We start from the raw sequence: 18,034 nt of genomic DNA on the forward strand, positions 1-18,034 counted from the left end.
AAATAACGACGAAGCCATGCAAAAGGCAATGAAAAGCGCAGAATATATAAAAGCTAATAATGACTGGTTAGATGCCCAAGCCAACGCTAAAGCAGCCCAACTTATAGGGTCAATAAGGACAAAAATACAAGCGGATGAAGACAGTTCAAATGAACATTTAATGAATGCTGACTTTAAGAACGCCTTCGAAGCTCTTCATAGTAAGGTGAAACTAGTGAACGACTTCTCATCTGGAAAGAAACTGAAGTCTGAAGGTTTCGACAACGAGTTAAGAGAAGTAGCACAAAATATGACGAAAATAACAGATGCAGCAACGAGACAGGCAGTTCAAAGTGCCTATGACGCCGTTAGAGCAACTGTTGTGGAAAGTCAAGAAAAAGAGTTACAACAGACCAAAACAGACCTAGTAAATGCTTTCTTAAAAACGAAAAGTCAGGTAGGACATTATGCTGCAGATGGAACATATGTGCCAGCTGGTGGAACTTATATACCACCAAACCCTCCAAGAGAAGCACCTGCACCAGGACTACCTAAAACATTTACATCGTCACATGGACACAGACACAGGCAGGCACCAAAACCAACAGTTCAAAACACTGCACCACAACCAACAGTTCAAAACACTGCACCACAACCAACAGTTCAAAATCCAGCACCACAACCAACAGTTCAAAACACTGCACCACAACCAACAGTTCAAAACACTGCACCACAACCAACAGTTCAAAACACTGCACCACAACCACCTCCACAACCAGCACAGCAACAACCACAAACAGAGCAAGGACATAAAAGAAGTAGAGAACAAGGAAACCAAGAATTCTTAAAAATGCTTAAGGAAGACTATGGTTACCCAGATACTCTTGACTTTAGTGACAGATATAAAGAAGCTATTAGAAAGTTCAAGGAAGGAAATACTGACCCGAACCTATTTAGCTTTATGGTTCAGCACCAAATGGGATATAATTTCAAACCTGGAAAATACAAGCTCGCTAAGGGATATGATTTAATAGCATATCATCCAAATGACATGACTGAATTTACTCCGAGATATTTGGTGTCAGAGCTAAATGATAATTCAACTCTCTTCATGAAACGCGTAAAAAATAGAGACGGAACGAAAGAAGAAAGGTTTATGAGTCCGGATGACTTAGATAGGGAACTTTTTAAAAACGGTCTCGGAATATATGAAATGCCAGCAGATGAGGTACAAGAAACTCCACAGGAAGAAGTTCAGATACAACCAGACATGGAAGAAATAGTTCAGCAACAACAGCTAGAAGAGCCTGAAGGAAACAAACAAGTCCCTCCTTTGGAAACTAACTTCACAGAACTAGATGAAGATTTGGAACAGCCGAAAAATCTTGACCCTCAACAAGAATATGCGGAGAATATGGAATCTTTCCAAGAGTCTAAGAAAAATTCAGCTGACATAGTAGAAGAATATCGAAAAATGTTCGCCGACATACAAAAGACTCCAACATCAGATGAAAATATCCAGCATAGAATGGAAGTACTGAAAGATAATGTACACAAATACAACAATCCTTTTTACTTACGAGCATATAACGTTCAATCTTTGGATGAACTCGGTGAAAATAAAAGGTTAAATTTCAACAAAACATATAGAAATGAAACATTGTTTAAAGTTCATTCAGAACCTAGCCAATATGGAAACAAACCTACTTTTGTTTCTGCAGACGATGGAACTACAATGAGATGGGGTCATAAAGCTAATCCGGATAGGTGGTTCATAAACTTACAACCACAATTCCAAGAAGTTGTAGACGCAATGGAAGTGAATGGTGAACCAGATGTAGCTGGTATTTTCAGCGCGGCTTTAATGCCATTGAAAGATATGAAAGATGCAGATATTTTGGACCAGTATGAAATGAACATGGCTGATGGAAATATAACACCTGACGTTCTAGAACATTTATCTCAAAGAACTACACAGAACCATAGAGATGGTATATTTGGTGAAGAGTTTAGAAAGAAAGTTAGGGAGAGAGAAGGAAGAGAACCTATTGTACATGACCTTGCAAACGAAAGTTTACAAAATGTCATAAAAACTTACTTTGCAGACAATGAACCGAGAAGGGATGAATATTTAAGAAAACTCAAATGGACAGTACCAAATGAAATGTTAGTATTGAAAAACATGTTCCTTGACAAAATAAAACCAACTACAGAAATAAATGACGCAAGACTGAAACATTGGGTAAAAGCTTTCCCATTCACAAAAGATATTGTTGGTAACATGGAAAGAAAACCAGAATGGCTACAAAAACATATATTTGGAAACGAGCACATCCCATATGGGCAAGCACTGTTTGAAGAGCTTGAACCGGAAACTCAGGAAAGAGTCATGCAAACAATACGCGAAGACTCAAATACAAACTATGACAAAATCTTTCTAGGATATAGGTTACCTGAGTTGGGCGACCAGAGCCCAAAGGCAAAAAGGACATGGGAAATTTACAACATACTAGGTGAACATGAGGCAAAGATGCAACAACTTGAAGCAGAGGGCAAGTTACCAAAAGCGACACCAAAGAAGAAGAGTAGAACAAAGTAAAGCTTGGTACGAGTGGGTTCTATTATGATATATAAATCCAACTATTCTATATTTTTACCCATATGAAATGTACGCCGCTCAGAATATAACGCCAACAGTTTTGGATGCCATGAACGGAAATGTTTCCGAATGGTATAACGAATGCGACAATGCCATTAGAAGGTCAGAAATAGTTCCTGGAACTTACGAATATACAACTGCTGTTTCTTATGGAAACGTAGGTGAGTTTGGAGAAGGTTCTTCAACAACAGTAGATATTGCTTGCGACAGGTTTCATATTATTTCTATTGACAACTCATTCTTATACGTGGAACAAGACATTGAAATAAAACCTTCTGCCAAGTTGTCTGACAAGAAAGGTTGCAATGGAATTTTCTATGTCGGATACCAATATGCTCCAGAAGTTTTCATGGGATATAAGATATATTCTAACTCTGACTTAGTTCAAACAGTAACATGGGCAAACTATGAATGGTTCGCTTTGAGAAACTCAGTACAACCACAAGCTAGAGAACAAACAGACCAGTATGCAAATATTGAGAAAATAAGAAGACTTGACCCTAACGTTCCAGGAGTTTATGTTAACCTTTCTGGTTCAGATGGAAATGCTGCCACTAAAGTAAAACTGAAACTTAGAGTTCCTTTGTCATCTTTCCTCATCTTCAGGTTTTTAAGATACTTGCCAAACTGGGCAGGAAAAATTTCTATTGAACTTACTCCAAGCAAAAATAACTTAGTCATTGCACCAACACAAGACCCATTCAGCATTACTGTAGCTGGAACTGGTGGAGCCAAGTTCTGTGACTTTTGCAAAGACAAGGTTGACTTAGACTTTGGTTTCTCAAACTTCAACAATGAAGTAAACTATTATTTCAATGCTGCTGGAACTGCTTGGGACCCAGTTAAGTTCACATGCGAAAAGTTTGAATGCAAGAGAATAGAAAGCAGACTTGCAGTCTATATGTTGGACCCAGATTTCAAATGCTTTAGCTGCCAAATATATTGCAGTTCCACTTATGTTCCCTATACACCAAATATCTGTCAAAGACTTTGCAGGTGAAGTTGGAAACCAAAGTGCTGACCCAGGTGCAAGAACAGATATTGCTTTAACAACTGCAATGAAACATGCAGATACTATGTTTGTACTGTTCAGACGAACTATAAATGACTATTCTTGTTTCTACAACCCCGGTATTAAATATCATATAAACATAGATGGCAAATATTATCCAAGAGAAGAATATTCTACAGTTGAGGATATGAGGTCATACAACTTGACATTAGATGCTATGAACTTTAACACAACTTCACAACAACCATTAACCCTGAAATGCAAAGTTCTATTATGCCATATGTGAAAGTATGGACTCATACAGGAGGTCAAAAAACTCAATATACAAATGGAGACCGTTCAAACTTTTGGCTTGGCATTCCATTTGCTGACTCAGAAGACTTTATGGGTGGTATTTCAACTGTTGGTACAGTTCAAATACAATATACTGGTGACAGAGACGGTCCAGATGAACTGAGAGCAAAGAAGTTTACAAAACCAATAGCACTTTTCACGGAAGATGCTCTTTTGAAGATTCGTTCGATGAAACCTGCTGGGGCTCCTCAGATTGGCATAACGACAGCTTCCATCGAGCAGATTTTGGCAGCAGGTCAGTAAGTTGTTCTTGAACTGACTTCTCTCCGTCAAATATTGACAGTACGCCAGTTTTGACATAATATTGTAAGATAAACTTACTTTTAGAAATATCTGTAAGTTTTGTTGTTATATTTTTGTCTGCTTCAAGAACTTTCACCATTTCAGTTATACCAACTTTCTTTGCTTTATGGAAATATTTTGGTTCAGCAAAGACTGCTATTCTATAACATTTTCCATTGTTTGTGTAAAGAACTATTCTGTCAATGTATTTGTATTGTTTGTGTGTGTAAACTTTGTTTTGCTTCAATTCAAAGAGATATCCGAATACGTCCATCTTTTTATTCTAAGTAAAATGTCATTTCCGAAAAATAGAAGCGTGAGTGTTTCAAAAGGTTTAATGGCGGTGGCAGATGTGAAGTTAAATTCACCAACTCAAACAAACAGTCAAAGTGTTGTTGTCAATGTCAAAGACAGAGATGTTGAAGTGGGGAAACCATACGAAGACGAAGATGGTATAACAATTGTTCCTGTAAAAGAACAACCAACATATCCTGAAGTTAGCAGAGACTTAAGTTCTGTTGCAGATATTCGAAACGACTACCAACAACTGAAAGACAAACTTCAAACTCAGGAGAAGATTTGTCAAGCTTTAAGTATAATGTTAAACTTGGTCGAACACAACCCTGTAAAAGTGAACTCATATGTCATTGCACCTCATGAAGTTTTGAAAGAACTATTGAAACTTTTGACAGAGGCAGACGATATAAACATCAAAGAAATAGAACCCGACATTAGTTGCTGTGGTGTTTCATATAATGTCATTGACAAGATATACGTTATGAAAGGAGGTGAAACGTTGAACTTAAAGTATAGTTTCCCAGACGTCATAAAAATATTTGACGACCACAACATTTCATTAAAATTTATTTGCTAAAGTAAAAATGTCAAAACTTCTTGAAAGATGTTTGAAGAAAAATAATATAGACTTTATTTCATGTAAAGGACTTTACACACTTTTGAACGATATGAAAGACCCTGTTTTGTTTGTTCGTGTAGACAAAGGAAAGTTCTATGTCTTTACAAAATATTTGAACTTCTTAGACAGAGAACTTCAAGAAACGCCATGTGAAAGTTTAGATGAAGTTCTTCTCCACTTTCAGAAAAACTTTTAAATATATATAAATGGCAGAAGATATAATGGTTTATACTATTACGACTAAAAACCCTGAGTCATATAATTCTATAACAACAAACTTACAAAGTCCTCAAGGACGATATTGTAAACTAACTTTAAACACAATGACGACTAAAAGCCTGTTTTGCTCTTTTGACACCAGAAGACTTTATTGTTGTGAATGGTAAAAAATACTCCTTTGAAGATACTTACTCAGATATACCACCAACAGGTTTTGTTGACTTATTTAATACTTTAAGTACAGGTGTAACATGTGCTGCAACTAGAGCAGGTTTCATTATGTTTGGATGTCCGACTGAGTTTACTATAAACAATATGAGCTATAATACAAAACTTATTTCTGGTTTTTACTACCAACAGTTTCCTATAACAGGAAAAAGGTGTCATACAAGGAATGTCTATTCCATTGACATTAAGCACACCAATCTTATATATTGTTTCAAACTTAGGTTCAAAGTGTTATTCGAATGTCGACAGAAACTATTATGACCAAAAGATACTTATGCGTATAAACAATACTTTCTCTGCTGGTTTGCCTATTGTTCATTCGAATGCAGAATTTTCAACCTTAGTGAACTCAAACACTTTGGCAAGTATAACGTTGACATTAGTTGACGCAAACTTTGTTCCTGTAAAACTTTTATGTCCTATGTATTTGTCAATGACGGCAGAAAGTTTCGAATTGGAAGATGCAACTGGTGAAAGTATTGTATTACAAGAACAACTTCAACAACAAATAGCTCCAGAAAAACAAATGCAACAAATGGAACAACAAAGTCAAGAATAAAAAAATATTTTTTTTATTTTTATAAAATGTACAGAATAGATGTTTCAGATTTTTATGACTTCCAAGCATTCAGAAATATGTGTCCATTTCGAGACTATAACAAAGCAGTCGAGAATTTGAAACGTTTAGTCATTTATGTCGACTCTGCCCCAGAATGTTATGTTATGAAAGAATGGGATGTTGTCTTTAACAAACCAAGAGCAACAATAGTGTCTGAACAAGAATGTAGACAGAAACTTAAGAAAATAAAAGTTGTACAAGTTGGAATGAAGATGTTAGATGCTTGGGATATCTTATTGTCAAAGTTAGAAGATTTTTCAGTTCGAGGTATAAAGTTTTATACACCTTCTCCAAAACTTCTATTCTATCTTCACTGGATATAAATATGAACAAGTAGAATGGAAAGAAAATATTATAGAAGCTTGGTTAGACCATGTCAAAGAAATTATATGCAATGGAAACGAAAGAGTCTATGAGTATATCTTATGTTGGTTTGCAAACATCTTACAACATCCAAGTGCTAAAATGAAACTGCTCTCATTATAATTGGAAAACAAGGAACTGGTAAGAACACATTCTTTACAGATATTTTGTGCAAACTGTTAGAGGGCTATTCGAACCCTAATATGACAAACATAGAAAACATCTGTGGCAAGTTTAACTCCTCAATAGAGAATATGAAACTTATAGTATGTAACGAACTTCAAAGTATAGATACAACAAAAGTTTTAAACTCAGATGCTTTGAAGAGTCTTATAACAGACAAAGTTGGAGTTGTTGAAAGAAAGTTAAAGACCAAAGAGTTTGTGAAAATGTTGCAAACTTCATTATGGTTTCAAACAATGCTGTTCCGATGAAGTTAGAAAGTTCTGACAGAAGATATGTAGTTGTCAGAACGTCAGATTCTCATATGCAAGATACAGAATATTTTGACGACTTAGCAGAAACTTTGACATCTGACTTTTACAACCACTTGTTCTCATATTTTATGACATTAGATATTTCAAAGTTCAATCCAAGACAAATTCCACATACCGAAGAGAGACAAACATTGTTAGAAGCAAACAAGAGTGTATATGAACTGTTCATAGATGAAACTGACTTTGAGTGTTTAGATGAAAGGTCATTGTACGATTCGTATAAACAATATTGTCAAGAATATGGTTATATGGCAGCTTCTAAACGAACATTCTTGGCAAATGTCAAAAGTCTTTTAGATGTTCAGAATGGTGTATATACAAAGAAAAATTTTTCTGAGTAAATTTTAAAAAAAATCTTTTTTATCCGATAGAAAAGATGGCAAAATTCATCTCAGTAAATAAGTACATGACAGAAGTCAAAGATAAGTTAGCTCCATTCGCATATTTGAATGTTTACTTCTACAATTTTGAAAAGTCTACATTTGACAAAATTTGGAACATTGCACCAGTTAAGTTTGCTGTTGTTAGAAAAAGTGGTGCAACTTTTGAAGACTTATACATTGACGGTATGTTGACAGTCAAAGAAAATTTTGACAGAAAGTTCTCAAAACTCGAAGAAGGTAAAGCATACAAACTTGTTATACCTTATGAACCAAAGAAAGCAGACGACTATGAATATTATGAGTCTAAGATAGTTGAAGTTCAAGGTAAATTGGGTAAAAAGATTTTAGAGTCTAAGCCAGTGTTTGCCCCTAAAGAGGAAGAGAACATTGACATTGACCCAGAAATGTTCTAAAAATAAAATTTTATTTTTACATGTCATATCTCCCCTTCTCTGGAACTGGTTCAGGTTCTTTCTTCTCTTCTTCTACTTTCTTTTCTTTCTTTTCTCTCTTCTTCTTTTCTGGTGGAGTTATGTCAAATTTGGCGCAACCATATTTATGTAAAAGTTCTTTGTCCTTTAATAGCTCTTCTATTCTGTTTTCTATTTCATCTTCAAGAACAGCGCATGTGTCTTCTTTGCATTCTAAGAAGTTTTGTTGGACTTCATCTCTCCAATCGGCGTCATCTCTGTCAACAAGTCTGTCATTGACAAACTTAAAATTCTCTGCCTAATGTTTTATGGTTCTTGTCATATTCCCAGAAACAGAACTTTAGAACAAATTCACCTTTCTTGTTTACACTATGTAAGATTTTATGGTCGACAGATGTTTTGCTGTCGAAAAGCTTGTCTCGAATATAGATAGCGAAATCGCTAGACATTTTCTAAAAGATAAAAATTTTAATTTTTCTAAAAATAGTTAGAAAAAAAGTTTGCTGACATTGACAAGAAATTTGAGAATGTTTTAAACAAGAACAAGAGGAAGTTAGAAAATGCTCAGATAAAACCTATACATGACAAGTTCTTATTTGCTCAGAATGGTATAACAGGTCTATCGCACCACCTGGTCGGGTAAGACTTTCACTTATCTTAAAATGGCTGCACAACAACAAGAACTAGATGAGAAGAACCCATTCTATGAGTTAGTTGTCATTTGTAGTACTTTCTGGTCAATTTGACCAAACCGTCAATTCGTTCAAAGATATTATAAAGAAGTCTAAGTTAGTATGTATAAAGGATACTGAGTTGTTAGATTGGATAAAGAAGTACCAAAGAAGAGTTTTGAAGTATAATGCTATAAATGAGTATATAAATTCTAAGTTTAAAGACCCAAATGAGGAAATGCAGAGAATATTAGAGAAGAAACACTTCAGAAACAAACAGAAAGAGATAGAATACATTTCGAAGAAATTGCAATCTTACGATTGGAAGACTTACCCTCATAGATGTCTTCTTATCTTAGATGACTTTGCTTCTCATCCTTTGTTAAAGAATAGAGAACAAGATATGTGTCGAATTCTTAAGAGCTCAGACACTTTAACATCTCAGTTTCATTTGTGTACAGACAGCAAAGAGTTTAAGTAAGGATGTTAAAAGAATACTTTACTGACATTATACTTTTCCCCGGATTGTCCGAAGACGATTTCATGGAACTTATGAAAGAGTCCATGGCAGGTAAGTTTGACAGACATGAACTATGGGAGAAGTACAAAGTCATACAAGACCCTCATACTTCTTTCAGAATTCATATCTACGCAAACAAAGTTCAAATTGTAAAAAAGTCAAGCTTGAAAAATAAAGAGTTCATCTACCCTACTTGTTTGAAGTTGTCAAAATACTCTGTTATTTTTTCCTTAACAATGGCAAATCTTTTGAAGGTAAGAATTGTACAACCTTTCATATCATAGTGTGTTTGAGGTAACGTATCTTGAACTATTTGTTTCACATCTTCATTTGGGGTCATTGAAATCGGTAAGTTTTTCGCGATAGAACCAATTTCTGTCAGATTTGTAAATCTTAGCAAGGTCGTAAAAGCTTTTGTTGTTTCTTCTGACTAAATGCAACATAACCATATCTTTATCTTCTTCATTTTCCATCTCTTCAGTATAAATCATATACTTATAGTTCTTTTCCTTTCCTTTTGGTACCGAACGTGGTATTCTTTTCTGAATGCTTTTGTCTTTTGCTTCAAGCTTGTTCTCTAGCTCTTCACGTTCTGCTTTATATAGTTCATCTAACATCATGAAAATATAACAAGCATAACGAGGTGAAGCCCACATTGCTACGACATTTACTAAAAGTCTATGAACATAATATCCTCTCAAACCAGGAGCCAAATTCTTGCGATTTTCGAATGGAATCTCTTCCCTCGGTTTTCCGAGGAAGCAAACATATGAGGAAATTCTTCTAAAAGTTCTTTTGTCTGTTGGTTTTCAAACCAATGATATGCTGCTTTGTAGAACGAAGAGCATTCAAAATACTTTGCATTTGGTACATATCGTCTTTGACCGAACGAATGAGACGGAGTTGTTTGTTAAACTGTATGTACTCATATTTCTTCATTTATAGCTTCATGGACTATAACTGTTGTTGTTTCTCGGTTGTTGACATATCTGTCTTTTACATACAAATAAAAAAATAATAAAAATAAAACTAACTTTATTTTTTCTGTCTTAAGGAAAACTCATGATTTTTGTGCTGAATTCAATAAAAATATAATTTAGGGTAGAAGGTTAGATCTAACCTCTTTTTTTCACAAGCGTTTTACATGGTAAACGTTATTTTTACATGTATTTTTCAGCAACTTCGTCAAATAATTTTATAGCTTTATCTATCTCATCTACTTTCAAACGTTTCTTTACCTTTTATGGAGCACCATATATTTTCTCAAACTTTTTCAAGTAGTTCTGTTTCTGCAGCTCTCATATCATTAACCAACACAACCTTGACTCTATTGACTGTACTGTCATATCTTAGAGTTATATTATATGTTCTTCCTATCTTATATCTTTTTGTGTTGAAGTCCTTCGGTTTCTGAACGATGTAAAGTAAGCCTTCACTGCAACGTTCTGAGTCGAATAAACCATATGTTATGAAGTTATATCCAACAACTGGGTCTAACCATAACAAAACTATTGGTATAAGACTTTTGTCTATAAGATATGCTGTAGTTCCATAGAATCTTACCGATATCATAAGCTCAGGATTTCTTGTCAAAATTTTCTGACTAGAAGCAATTCTAACCCAGTCCTTTGCTTTCTTTCCAGATGGAGATAAAATGTCTGACAAAGAATATTTGTTGTATTTCTTTGAGTATCTTACGTTTAAATCACCTATTCTAACCACTTTGGTGTCATTGTCTATCTTTCTAACTGTTTCAAACTCAATGTTTGACATTTTTGTTCTTACATACAAAATAAAAAAAATATTTTATAAAAAACTAACTTTATTTTTTCTATCTTAAGGAAATTCATGATTTTCATAGAGTTTTGGCGACTACGTTTTCTTACGTACTCGCTGTTCTTCATGATTTTCATAGAGTTTTAGGCGAGTAAGATTTTCTTACCTACTCGCTGTTCTTCATGATTTTCATGTGTTTTAGGCAAGGCCGGTAAAATCCGGTCTAGAGAAATTTTACGATTTTCGTACGGAATCTCTACCCTCGGAAAACCGAGGGTAGCAAACATATGCCATTTTACTCAGATTTTTGTGCTGAATTCAGCAAAAATATATTTTAGGGTAGAAGGTTAGATCTCACCTCTTTTCTAACCTCTTTTCTACCCTCTTGAATTTGTCAAGACTTCATCGTACATGTTTTGTCATGATTTCATCGTACATGTTTTGTCATGATTTCATCGTACATGTTTTGTCATGATTTCATCGTAATGAGCGTAAATCAGACAAAAATATATTTTAGGGTAGAAGGTTAGATCTAACCTGTTTTCTCACCTCTTTTCTACCCTCTTGAATTTGTCAAGACTTCTTCGTAAATGTTTTGTCAAGACTTCTTCGTAAATGTTTTGTCAAGACTTCTTCGTAATGAGCGTAAATCAGACAAAAATAAAGTTTAGGTGAAGAGGTGCGATCTCACCCGTTTTCTCACCTGTTTTCTCACCTCAGTTATTTTATAAGCGTTTTACATGGTAAACGTTATTTTTTAAATTTTGTGAAAACTCAACGGTTTGACACAAGCCCTAAAAATTATTTTACTCAGATTTTTGTGCTGAATTCAATAAAAATAAAGTTTAGGTGAAGAGGTGCGATCTCACCTATTTTTTCACCTGTTTTCTCACCTGTTATTTTATAAGCGTTTTACATGAATTGTACGATGTATATTTGAAATTCTAAACAGTTTTGTAGCTTCTATTTCTTCTGTCAGTATGTCAAAAGTTTTAACGATACCGAAAGTTTCTTTATACTTCTTCTTGACGTCAGATAGAAGGAAATCGTCAGCAGTTGGATAGTTTTTGTTCAGAAATTCTAACATGTCCATTTTATCTTCTGCTGGTTTTTCTGCTTCTTTCTTTAAATCTGCATAGTCGTTTCTCATACGTTCTATCTCTTTGACGGAGTAGTTATATTTCCTAATTGCTGCTTTACATTTAGAACATTGCGGGTTCATTTTTGCGTTATATTCTGAAACCTTACCAGCTAAAACAACTAAAGCGTCAATGGTTTTCTTTAACTCAAAAGTTGCTGGTTTTATTTGTTCATTCCATACCTTACCTCTTCTATCTTTATCTCTTATCTGCCATACACATTCAGCAACTAACGAAACAAAGTTGTCGTAGGTCTTAAACTCCCCAGATTTATATATGTCAGAAACATTCTTATATACCATGTCGCAATCTTTGTCCATAACCTTATGGTTGCAATGAAATCCTAGAAACTCATAATTTACCTTACGAATGAACTTCTTTATTTCTACTGAGTCAGTTGCTTTGACTTCTATTTCATCGAATTCAGGAATAGTGAGTTTTTGTTGCTGAATTTCAGGTAGTTTAGGCAAATGGTCGATGAGGTCCTGCATGTCATAAAGATACTGTTCATTTGTTTCATCTTTCGCACTACAGTCTAAATTACATGTTAAAAGTTCTTGCTTTATCTTCTGGATTTTTGTTTCAAAAGTATATGAAGAAGGAATGAAGCTTTTCATTTCTACTAACATAGATGTTGGATTCATAACTAACGAGTTTGGTGCTGTTGTTGCTAACATGTTCTTACAATAAAAATAAAAAATATTTTTTTAAAAAAACTAACTTTATTTCATCTGTCTTAAGGAAATTCATGAAAATTCAACGGGTGAGAAAAGAGGGTAGAAAAGAGGTTAGATCTAACCTTCTACCCTAAACATTATTTTGTGCTGAATTCAATAAAAATAAATGGTTCATTTACTCACAATATTTTTTTACAAAACGACCCCAAACTTTTAACTTCTTTTCTGCAGCTTCAAATGCTATCTTAGCGAGTTCATATTCTCTAAATTCTCTCTTTAAATCTTCTTGTTCCCATTGGTCTAGTTCGTATGGAGAATCTCTATAACCATAACATATCTCACGTTCATGTTCTAATTGTTTTCCGCACATTTTTCCAACTTCTTCTTCAAACAAATGTTTTGCATTTTCTACTGTATCTTCAAGTTCTTCTTCATCTAACTTCTCATGAACTTTCTTGTCTATGGAGTCCATAATTTTTCCAACTGCTATGCAATATTTTGGAGAAGCCCACATTGCTATATAGTTTATAAGTCTTGGGTCTACATACGTTCCTCTAACCTGTCTGATTTCATCAGGAATTCCTGCATGAATTTTGTATAAAAACCAACCGCCGGAATTCCGGCGGTTGCTATATTCTTCACAAAATGCCTTATAATACTCTTCCCAGGACTTATTTTCCAACAACTTTCTAAAGTCTTTCCTAAACTGCTGACACATATTTGTTGCATTTATATAACCATCCTTGTCTCTACGTAAGACTTCAATACCGTTATAAGTGCCTTTCGTGAATGTTTCGCCATTATATTTGTTCGTGAATGTTTTTGCTTCGACTGACATATCTGTCCTTACATACAAAATAAAAAAAAATAAAAAAATAAAACTAACTTTATTTTTTATTTCGGGAAAATTCATGAAAATTCAAGAGGGTAGAAATGAGGGTAGAAAAGAGGTTAGATCTAACCTTCTACCCTAAATTATATTTTTGCTGAATTCATGAGTTTTGGTTGAAAGAATACGGTGGAGCCAAAAGTGGCTCGACCTCAAAACAAGCATTTTGTGAAGAATAATACAAAATTCAACGGGTGAGAAAAGAGGTGAGAAAACAGGTGAGATCTCACCTTCTACCCTAAACATTATTTTTGTGCTATGTTTTCTGTATAAAATTCATGAAAATTCAAGAGGGTAGAAAAGAGGTTAGATCTAACATGCTAACATAAACATTATTTTTCAATACTTTTTCAGCACTTTTCCGTAGTTATATATGAAAGACAATTCGAGATAAAAGTCATAGTACAATGGAATAATATGTTGCACACCATTTGTTGTGAACCAAACTTGAAAGTCAGAGAAACTGTTACTAGGTGGTTCGTAGAATTTAGAAGCAAAGTCATAAAAGTCCTTACCAATACATAGAAAACTATTGTTGCTTGAACTGAAACTTGCATGACACATAACATTTTGAGGGTCAAACACGTTTCTATAAACTGTCAAATCTGCTGGTGGAAGTATAAATTTAAATGGACCATCTGGTGGTAATGGTTCGTTCTGGTTTAGTAACCGAAGAAATTGTGCCCAAGAACGTTTGTCTACTTTCCAAAATAAAAACTCTGTATCTCTTGGAGGGTTAATTTCAATCTTTTGAAATGAAACGGTGGAGTTCATCTTGTCATATTCTAGTTTCAGATAGTATGTTCCATTTAGTAAAGAGTCGTATTTTTCTTGAAATTCCCAATAATATTTGTTCATTTGAGTTTGAAAGTCATTTAGAGTTTTCTCAAGACTTTCGTCTGAACGAACTGTAAAGATTCTCATTTCGTCAAATTTGTCTATTAGACCATCATGACCTTTATACTGCCCATGAAAATATACTGCGAACATAAATGCGTTAGTTCTATTTGAAAACAAAACTCTTCTAAATCCTATTGCCTTTGCATCTGAAGGACTTTGAAGCCAACGAATTGGATAGTCAAACCTGTATATTCGGGATGAAATTTCTTCATCTGATATTGTCCTACCAGCATTTGTAAAGATATAGTCTAACGGTTTTGTATCTGCTACTTTTGTTCTTTGTTTTTCAACCTGAAGCATTTAATATATGTAAAAATATATTGTTTTAAAATAGTATGCCATTTCATATTTCTCATCTAACAAACAAGTTTCCCAACGGTCTTCTCCAACAAACTCAGCGTACATTTCAAATAATTTTTTACTTCATGCAATGTTTTATTTCTGTGCCGTCTTCAAGTATGCCCCAATACTTACGCTTGGAGAGGACATGAACTTCGGAAAATACCTTATCTAGCTTAAAACAGCCCATCTTTTCACCGACCATGCCCATTTCAATGAGTTTGTTGTACCCTTCTTCGTTCGTCATGAGTGCGTCAATGTTCTCATAGTAAACCACAACTTTGGATTTGACTTCGGAGAAGAATTTGTTGTAGTTGTCAAGGACTGCCTTTGCGAACTGAGGGTAAGACCAATGTTCGACAATAGGTTTTAATGTGGTTACTAAGCCACTTTGACCTTGAGTGAATTCGTACTTCAAAACAAAAGGAGAAAACCTTTCAACAAAGTTGACCTTCTCATAATGTTTACTCTTCATCTCTTGAGGTTTTTTAATGGAATATCCCCATGTCGAATTCATAAGCAATTTGAGTGTCATTGCAAGTTTGGGGTTTGAAGCTTTCCTAATATCATACAGTTGTTGTATGACTTTTCCAACTGTATAGTTCCTTCCCGGGAACTCACCATCTTCGTTTGGAATTCCAGTCGGAATATATTGGACAAACCTCATGTATGCAGCGTTAAGGTCGACATAGTATATCTTTTCGTTTGAGTCGAACTTGTCGCAACCAATTGGTCCAGTTTGTGAAATTCAAGTGAGTCTCTTATCTTCTGAGAAACTTCTCCTGTTATCTCATAAACATCGTCGAAGCAACCTGTTTCATATAAAACCTTCTGACCTAACTCAGATGCTCTCCAATACAATTTGACGTCAATTGGATGTCTCAATGGAAGTTTGTTTATAGCATCTTGAAGTTCTTGCAACCTCATTGGAAGTTCTTCTGGTTCAGGTTGGTATCCGAACAATCCAACTCCTTTTGGAATTGTGTACTTCTTTGTACTAGAACTTTGTCTGGAAACTTTTGGTCTTGCTAACAATGAAAAGTTTGTTTCGTCTTTTGGTACAAAAGTTTCTGTCAGCTTGTCATCTGGAATTGGTTCCAACAAACCTTTCTCGAAAAGAATGTTTACAGCTCTGACAATGTTGCACTTGCCTTTTCCGAACAATGGGTTTGTAAGACTTTCGTTCAACATGAAGTGGTTGTGGACAATTGCAATCTTCAACCATGGTAAATTGAACTCAACAACATAGTCGTCATGTGAAGAACCTTTAGCTGTAGGTATGTTGACTCGGATATTGACATTTGCCAACGGTGCAATTTTTGCCAATTGACCTCTGAGAATGTACCTTGTCTTCACACATGACTCAAGATACTTCATCTTCTCATCTGTAACAAGACCAGAGTTCCTGAGACATGTAAGAATGCAAGGTTCATTGACAATTGTTTCAATTGAATTGTAAATTCCATACCTTGTCAAGTCAATGTCAGACTTATTTATGAACGGGAAGTATCCAGCATGTTGTCTGACTGCTTGAGGGTTAGGTTGGTACCATTCGAACTTGACACTTGCAATTCCTTCAATTGCATTCAAAATGTCTGAGTCGGAGTCAAACATTTGTTCTCTCTTTGTAGTCTTGAAAGCGTCAAGAAGCATTGCAGCTGTTGTGACATTGCCATGTGCATAGTAAATGTGACCATCCAAATCTGTTATGGTCAATCTGAGATTGTATCCTTTCTTATTTCCGTCTTGTATGGCAGCAAGTACACCATGAAGCCTTCTTTGTTCTTTCCTTCGTCAAAGTTTACTGTAAAGGTTCGACCAGATGTAATTTGACTTCTAACTTCACGATACTTCTCATATGCATATCTTGTTCTTTCCATGGGAGCATGACCATCCTCTGCACTACCTTTTTTCCTTCTCAAGGATGCAATTGTTCGTCATGTTTCCAGTAGAATCTGGCAAAGCGTCGTGTCCTTCAACTTGAGGTTCACTAACATCGAAAGGCATGTCCATAAGACGTTCTTCTTCTAACCTCTCTAGTCTGTTTGGATAATTGGCACGTGCTGTTTCCAAATCCATTTCGTAGGTCAGACCAGCCAGTTTGTCATAGACTTTTATGGGTCTTCCTTTCCTATATTTAAACTTCTTCGAAACTCTCCAACCATATCTTTGCAACTCTGCTTTTATTCTAGCAGATTTTCTATCCATTCTATATGGGGGCATTTTTATAAAAATAAAAAAAATTTTTTTTTCTTTACTTTACATAACCGCCTGCTGCCATAAGTCTTTGACGCCAACCCATACCAGCTAATGAAGGTTGACTTGGTTTAGTTTCCAAACTAAACTTTGGTTTTGGTTTATCTTCAGTTTTTGGTTTTTCTTCTTCTATCGGTTTTTCGTCACTTTTCGGTTCCTCTGACTTTTCCCCACCTGCAGGAACAGTTGTGTTGTCAACATCTTCATAAATATCATATGCCATTTGTTTTTGTTTTCCTTTCAACTTTTTGTGTTTGTTGTAAAGTTTAGAATATTTCGACTCTAAGTCAATGAGATGTTCTATAATGAACTGTTGGTCAGTGAAGTAAACTTTTCCATCTGTTGTCTCTGCGGCTCCTTCAGACTTCAATATTTTATTTGTGAGAGTCTGTTTCTTTTTTGAGATACTAGCCGTTCCATTTCTATGAAAAGTGACTTTGTAGTTAGGGTTTGTATTTCCAGACCTGGCACTTTCTATTATTGAATTTTTCTCTTCATCTGTAAGTTCTTTGACAGGTTTTGACAATGGTTCTGAACTTTTTGTTTGTGGTGTCAAATCTACCGTTTCAACTTCTTCGGTCATTTCATCTCAGTAAAAAATTTTAGTTTGGTTTGTTTTCAACTGGTTGTTGTTGTTTTTTAAGTCGTCTAAAACTTCCTGAGGTATAGGAAGAACTTGACAAACACGTTGTGTAACTGCTGGAAGTCGACAAATCCATCTTGAACCCATTTGTCTCAATGCTGTATTGTTCATTTCATCTCAGTAAAAAACTTTACATTCCCCACGTTTGAGGCGGTTGAGGTTGGTTATTGTTTACCCATTGTTGTGCATGGTTATATCCTCTGTTAAAGAATCTTTCACCTTGGTCCATATAGTGTCCTGCTTGGTTATAGTAGTCATTTGCTTTGTTATAATAGTTTCCTG

At 34.9% G+C, this 18,034-nt stretch overlaps 9 protein-coding genes and 5 pseudogenes across 14 annotated transcripts, besides 1 other annotated feature; 6 read left to right on the top strand and 8 right to left on the bottom strand.

Moving 5' to 3' along the window:
* Positions 1-18,034: part of a mobile genetic element that runs on past both edges of the window.
* Positions 830-1,690, top strand: TVAGG3_1022510 (protein of unknown function, DUF4106 family; the record flags this gene model as incomplete). The annotated part of the gene is made up of 1 exon (XM_051254871.1): positions 830-1,690. A coding segment is annotated over one exon (861 nt), but the record flags the coding sequence as incomplete, so codon positions are not given.
* TVAGG3_1022520 (uncharacterized protein) lies at positions 2,646-3,378 on the top strand (the record flags this gene model as incomplete). Its single annotated transcript, XM_051254872.1, has 1 exon — positions 2,646-3,378. A coding segment is annotated over one exon (733 nt), but the record flags the coding sequence as incomplete, so codon positions are not given.
* Positions 4,624-5,160, top strand: TVAGG3_1022530 (protein of unknown function, DUF4106 family; the record flags this gene model as incomplete). The annotated part of the gene is made up of 1 exon (XM_051254873.1): positions 4,624-5,160. One exon carries the CDS (start codon positions 4,624-4,626, stop codon positions 5,158-5,160), a length of 537 nt encoding a protein of 178 aa, XP_051080447.1.
* Positions 6,235-6,878, top strand: TVAGG3_1022540 (annotated as a pseudogene). The gene has a single exon. A coding segment is annotated over exon 1 (644 nt).
* On the top strand, positions 7,505-7,924 carry TVAGG3_1022550 (protein of unknown function, DUF4108 family; the record flags this gene model as incomplete). Its single annotated transcript, XM_051254874.1, has 1 exon — positions 7,505-7,924. One exon carries the CDS (start codon positions 7,505-7,507, stop codon positions 7,922-7,924), a length of 420 nt encoding a protein of 139 aa, XP_051080448.1.
* TVAGG3_1022560 lies at positions 7,941-8,391 on the bottom strand (annotated as a pseudogene). The gene has a single exon. A coding segment is annotated over exon 1 (451 nt).
* TVAGG3_1022570 lies at positions 8,426-9,165 on the top strand (annotated as a pseudogene). The gene has a single exon. A coding segment is annotated over exon 1 (740 nt).
* TVAGG3_1022580 lies at positions 9,318-10,006 on the bottom strand (annotated as a pseudogene). Its single transcript has one exon. A coding segment is annotated over exon 1 (689 nt).
* TVAGG3_1022590 (organellar and viral DNA polymerase type B) lies at positions 11,811-12,725 on the bottom strand (the record flags this gene model as incomplete). Its single annotated transcript, XM_051254875.1, has 1 exon — positions 11,811-12,725. One exon carries the CDS (start codon positions 12,723-12,725, stop codon positions 11,811-11,813), a length of 915 nt encoding a protein of 304 aa, XP_051080449.1.
* TVAGG3_1022600 (uncharacterized protein) lies at positions 12,901-13,197 on the bottom strand (the record flags this gene model as incomplete). The annotated part of the gene is made up of 1 exon (XM_051254876.1): positions 12,901-13,197. One exon carries the CDS (start codon positions 13,195-13,197, stop codon positions 12,901-12,903), a length of 297 nt encoding a protein of 98 aa, XP_051080450.1.
* TVAGG3_1022610 (uncharacterized protein) lies at positions 13,954-14,604 on the bottom strand (the record flags this gene model as incomplete). Its single annotated transcript, XM_051254877.1, has 1 exon — positions 13,954-14,604. The coding sequence occupies one exon, from the start codon at positions 14,602-14,604 to the stop codon at positions 13,954-13,956; it is 651 nt and encodes a 216-aa protein (XP_051080451.1).
* On the bottom strand, positions 14,933-15,520 carry TVAGG3_1022620 (DNA/RNA polymerases family; the record flags this gene model as incomplete). The annotated part of the gene is made up of 1 exon (XM_051254878.1): positions 14,933-15,520. One exon carries the CDS (start codon positions 15,518-15,520, stop codon positions 14,933-14,935), a length of 588 nt encoding a protein of 195 aa, XP_051080452.1.
* On the bottom strand, positions 15,858-16,733 carry TVAGG3_1022630 (annotated as a pseudogene). Its single transcript has one exon. A coding segment is annotated over exon 1 (876 nt).
* TVAGG3_1022640 (phage tail repeat-like family) lies at positions 17,108-17,692 on the bottom strand (the record flags this gene model as incomplete). Its single annotated transcript, XM_051254879.1, has 1 exon — positions 17,108-17,692. The coding sequence occupies one exon, from the start codon at positions 17,690-17,692 to the stop codon at positions 17,108-17,110; it is 585 nt and encodes a 194-aa protein (XP_051080453.1).

The sequence above is a fragment of the Trichomonas vaginalis genome, chromosome I (assembly GCF_026262505.1).
Source record: "Trichomonas vaginalis G3 chromosome I, whole genome shotgun sequence".
NCBI classification, from domain to species: domain Eukaryota; phylum Parabasalia; order Trichomonadida; family Trichomonadidae; genus Trichomonas; species Trichomonas vaginalis.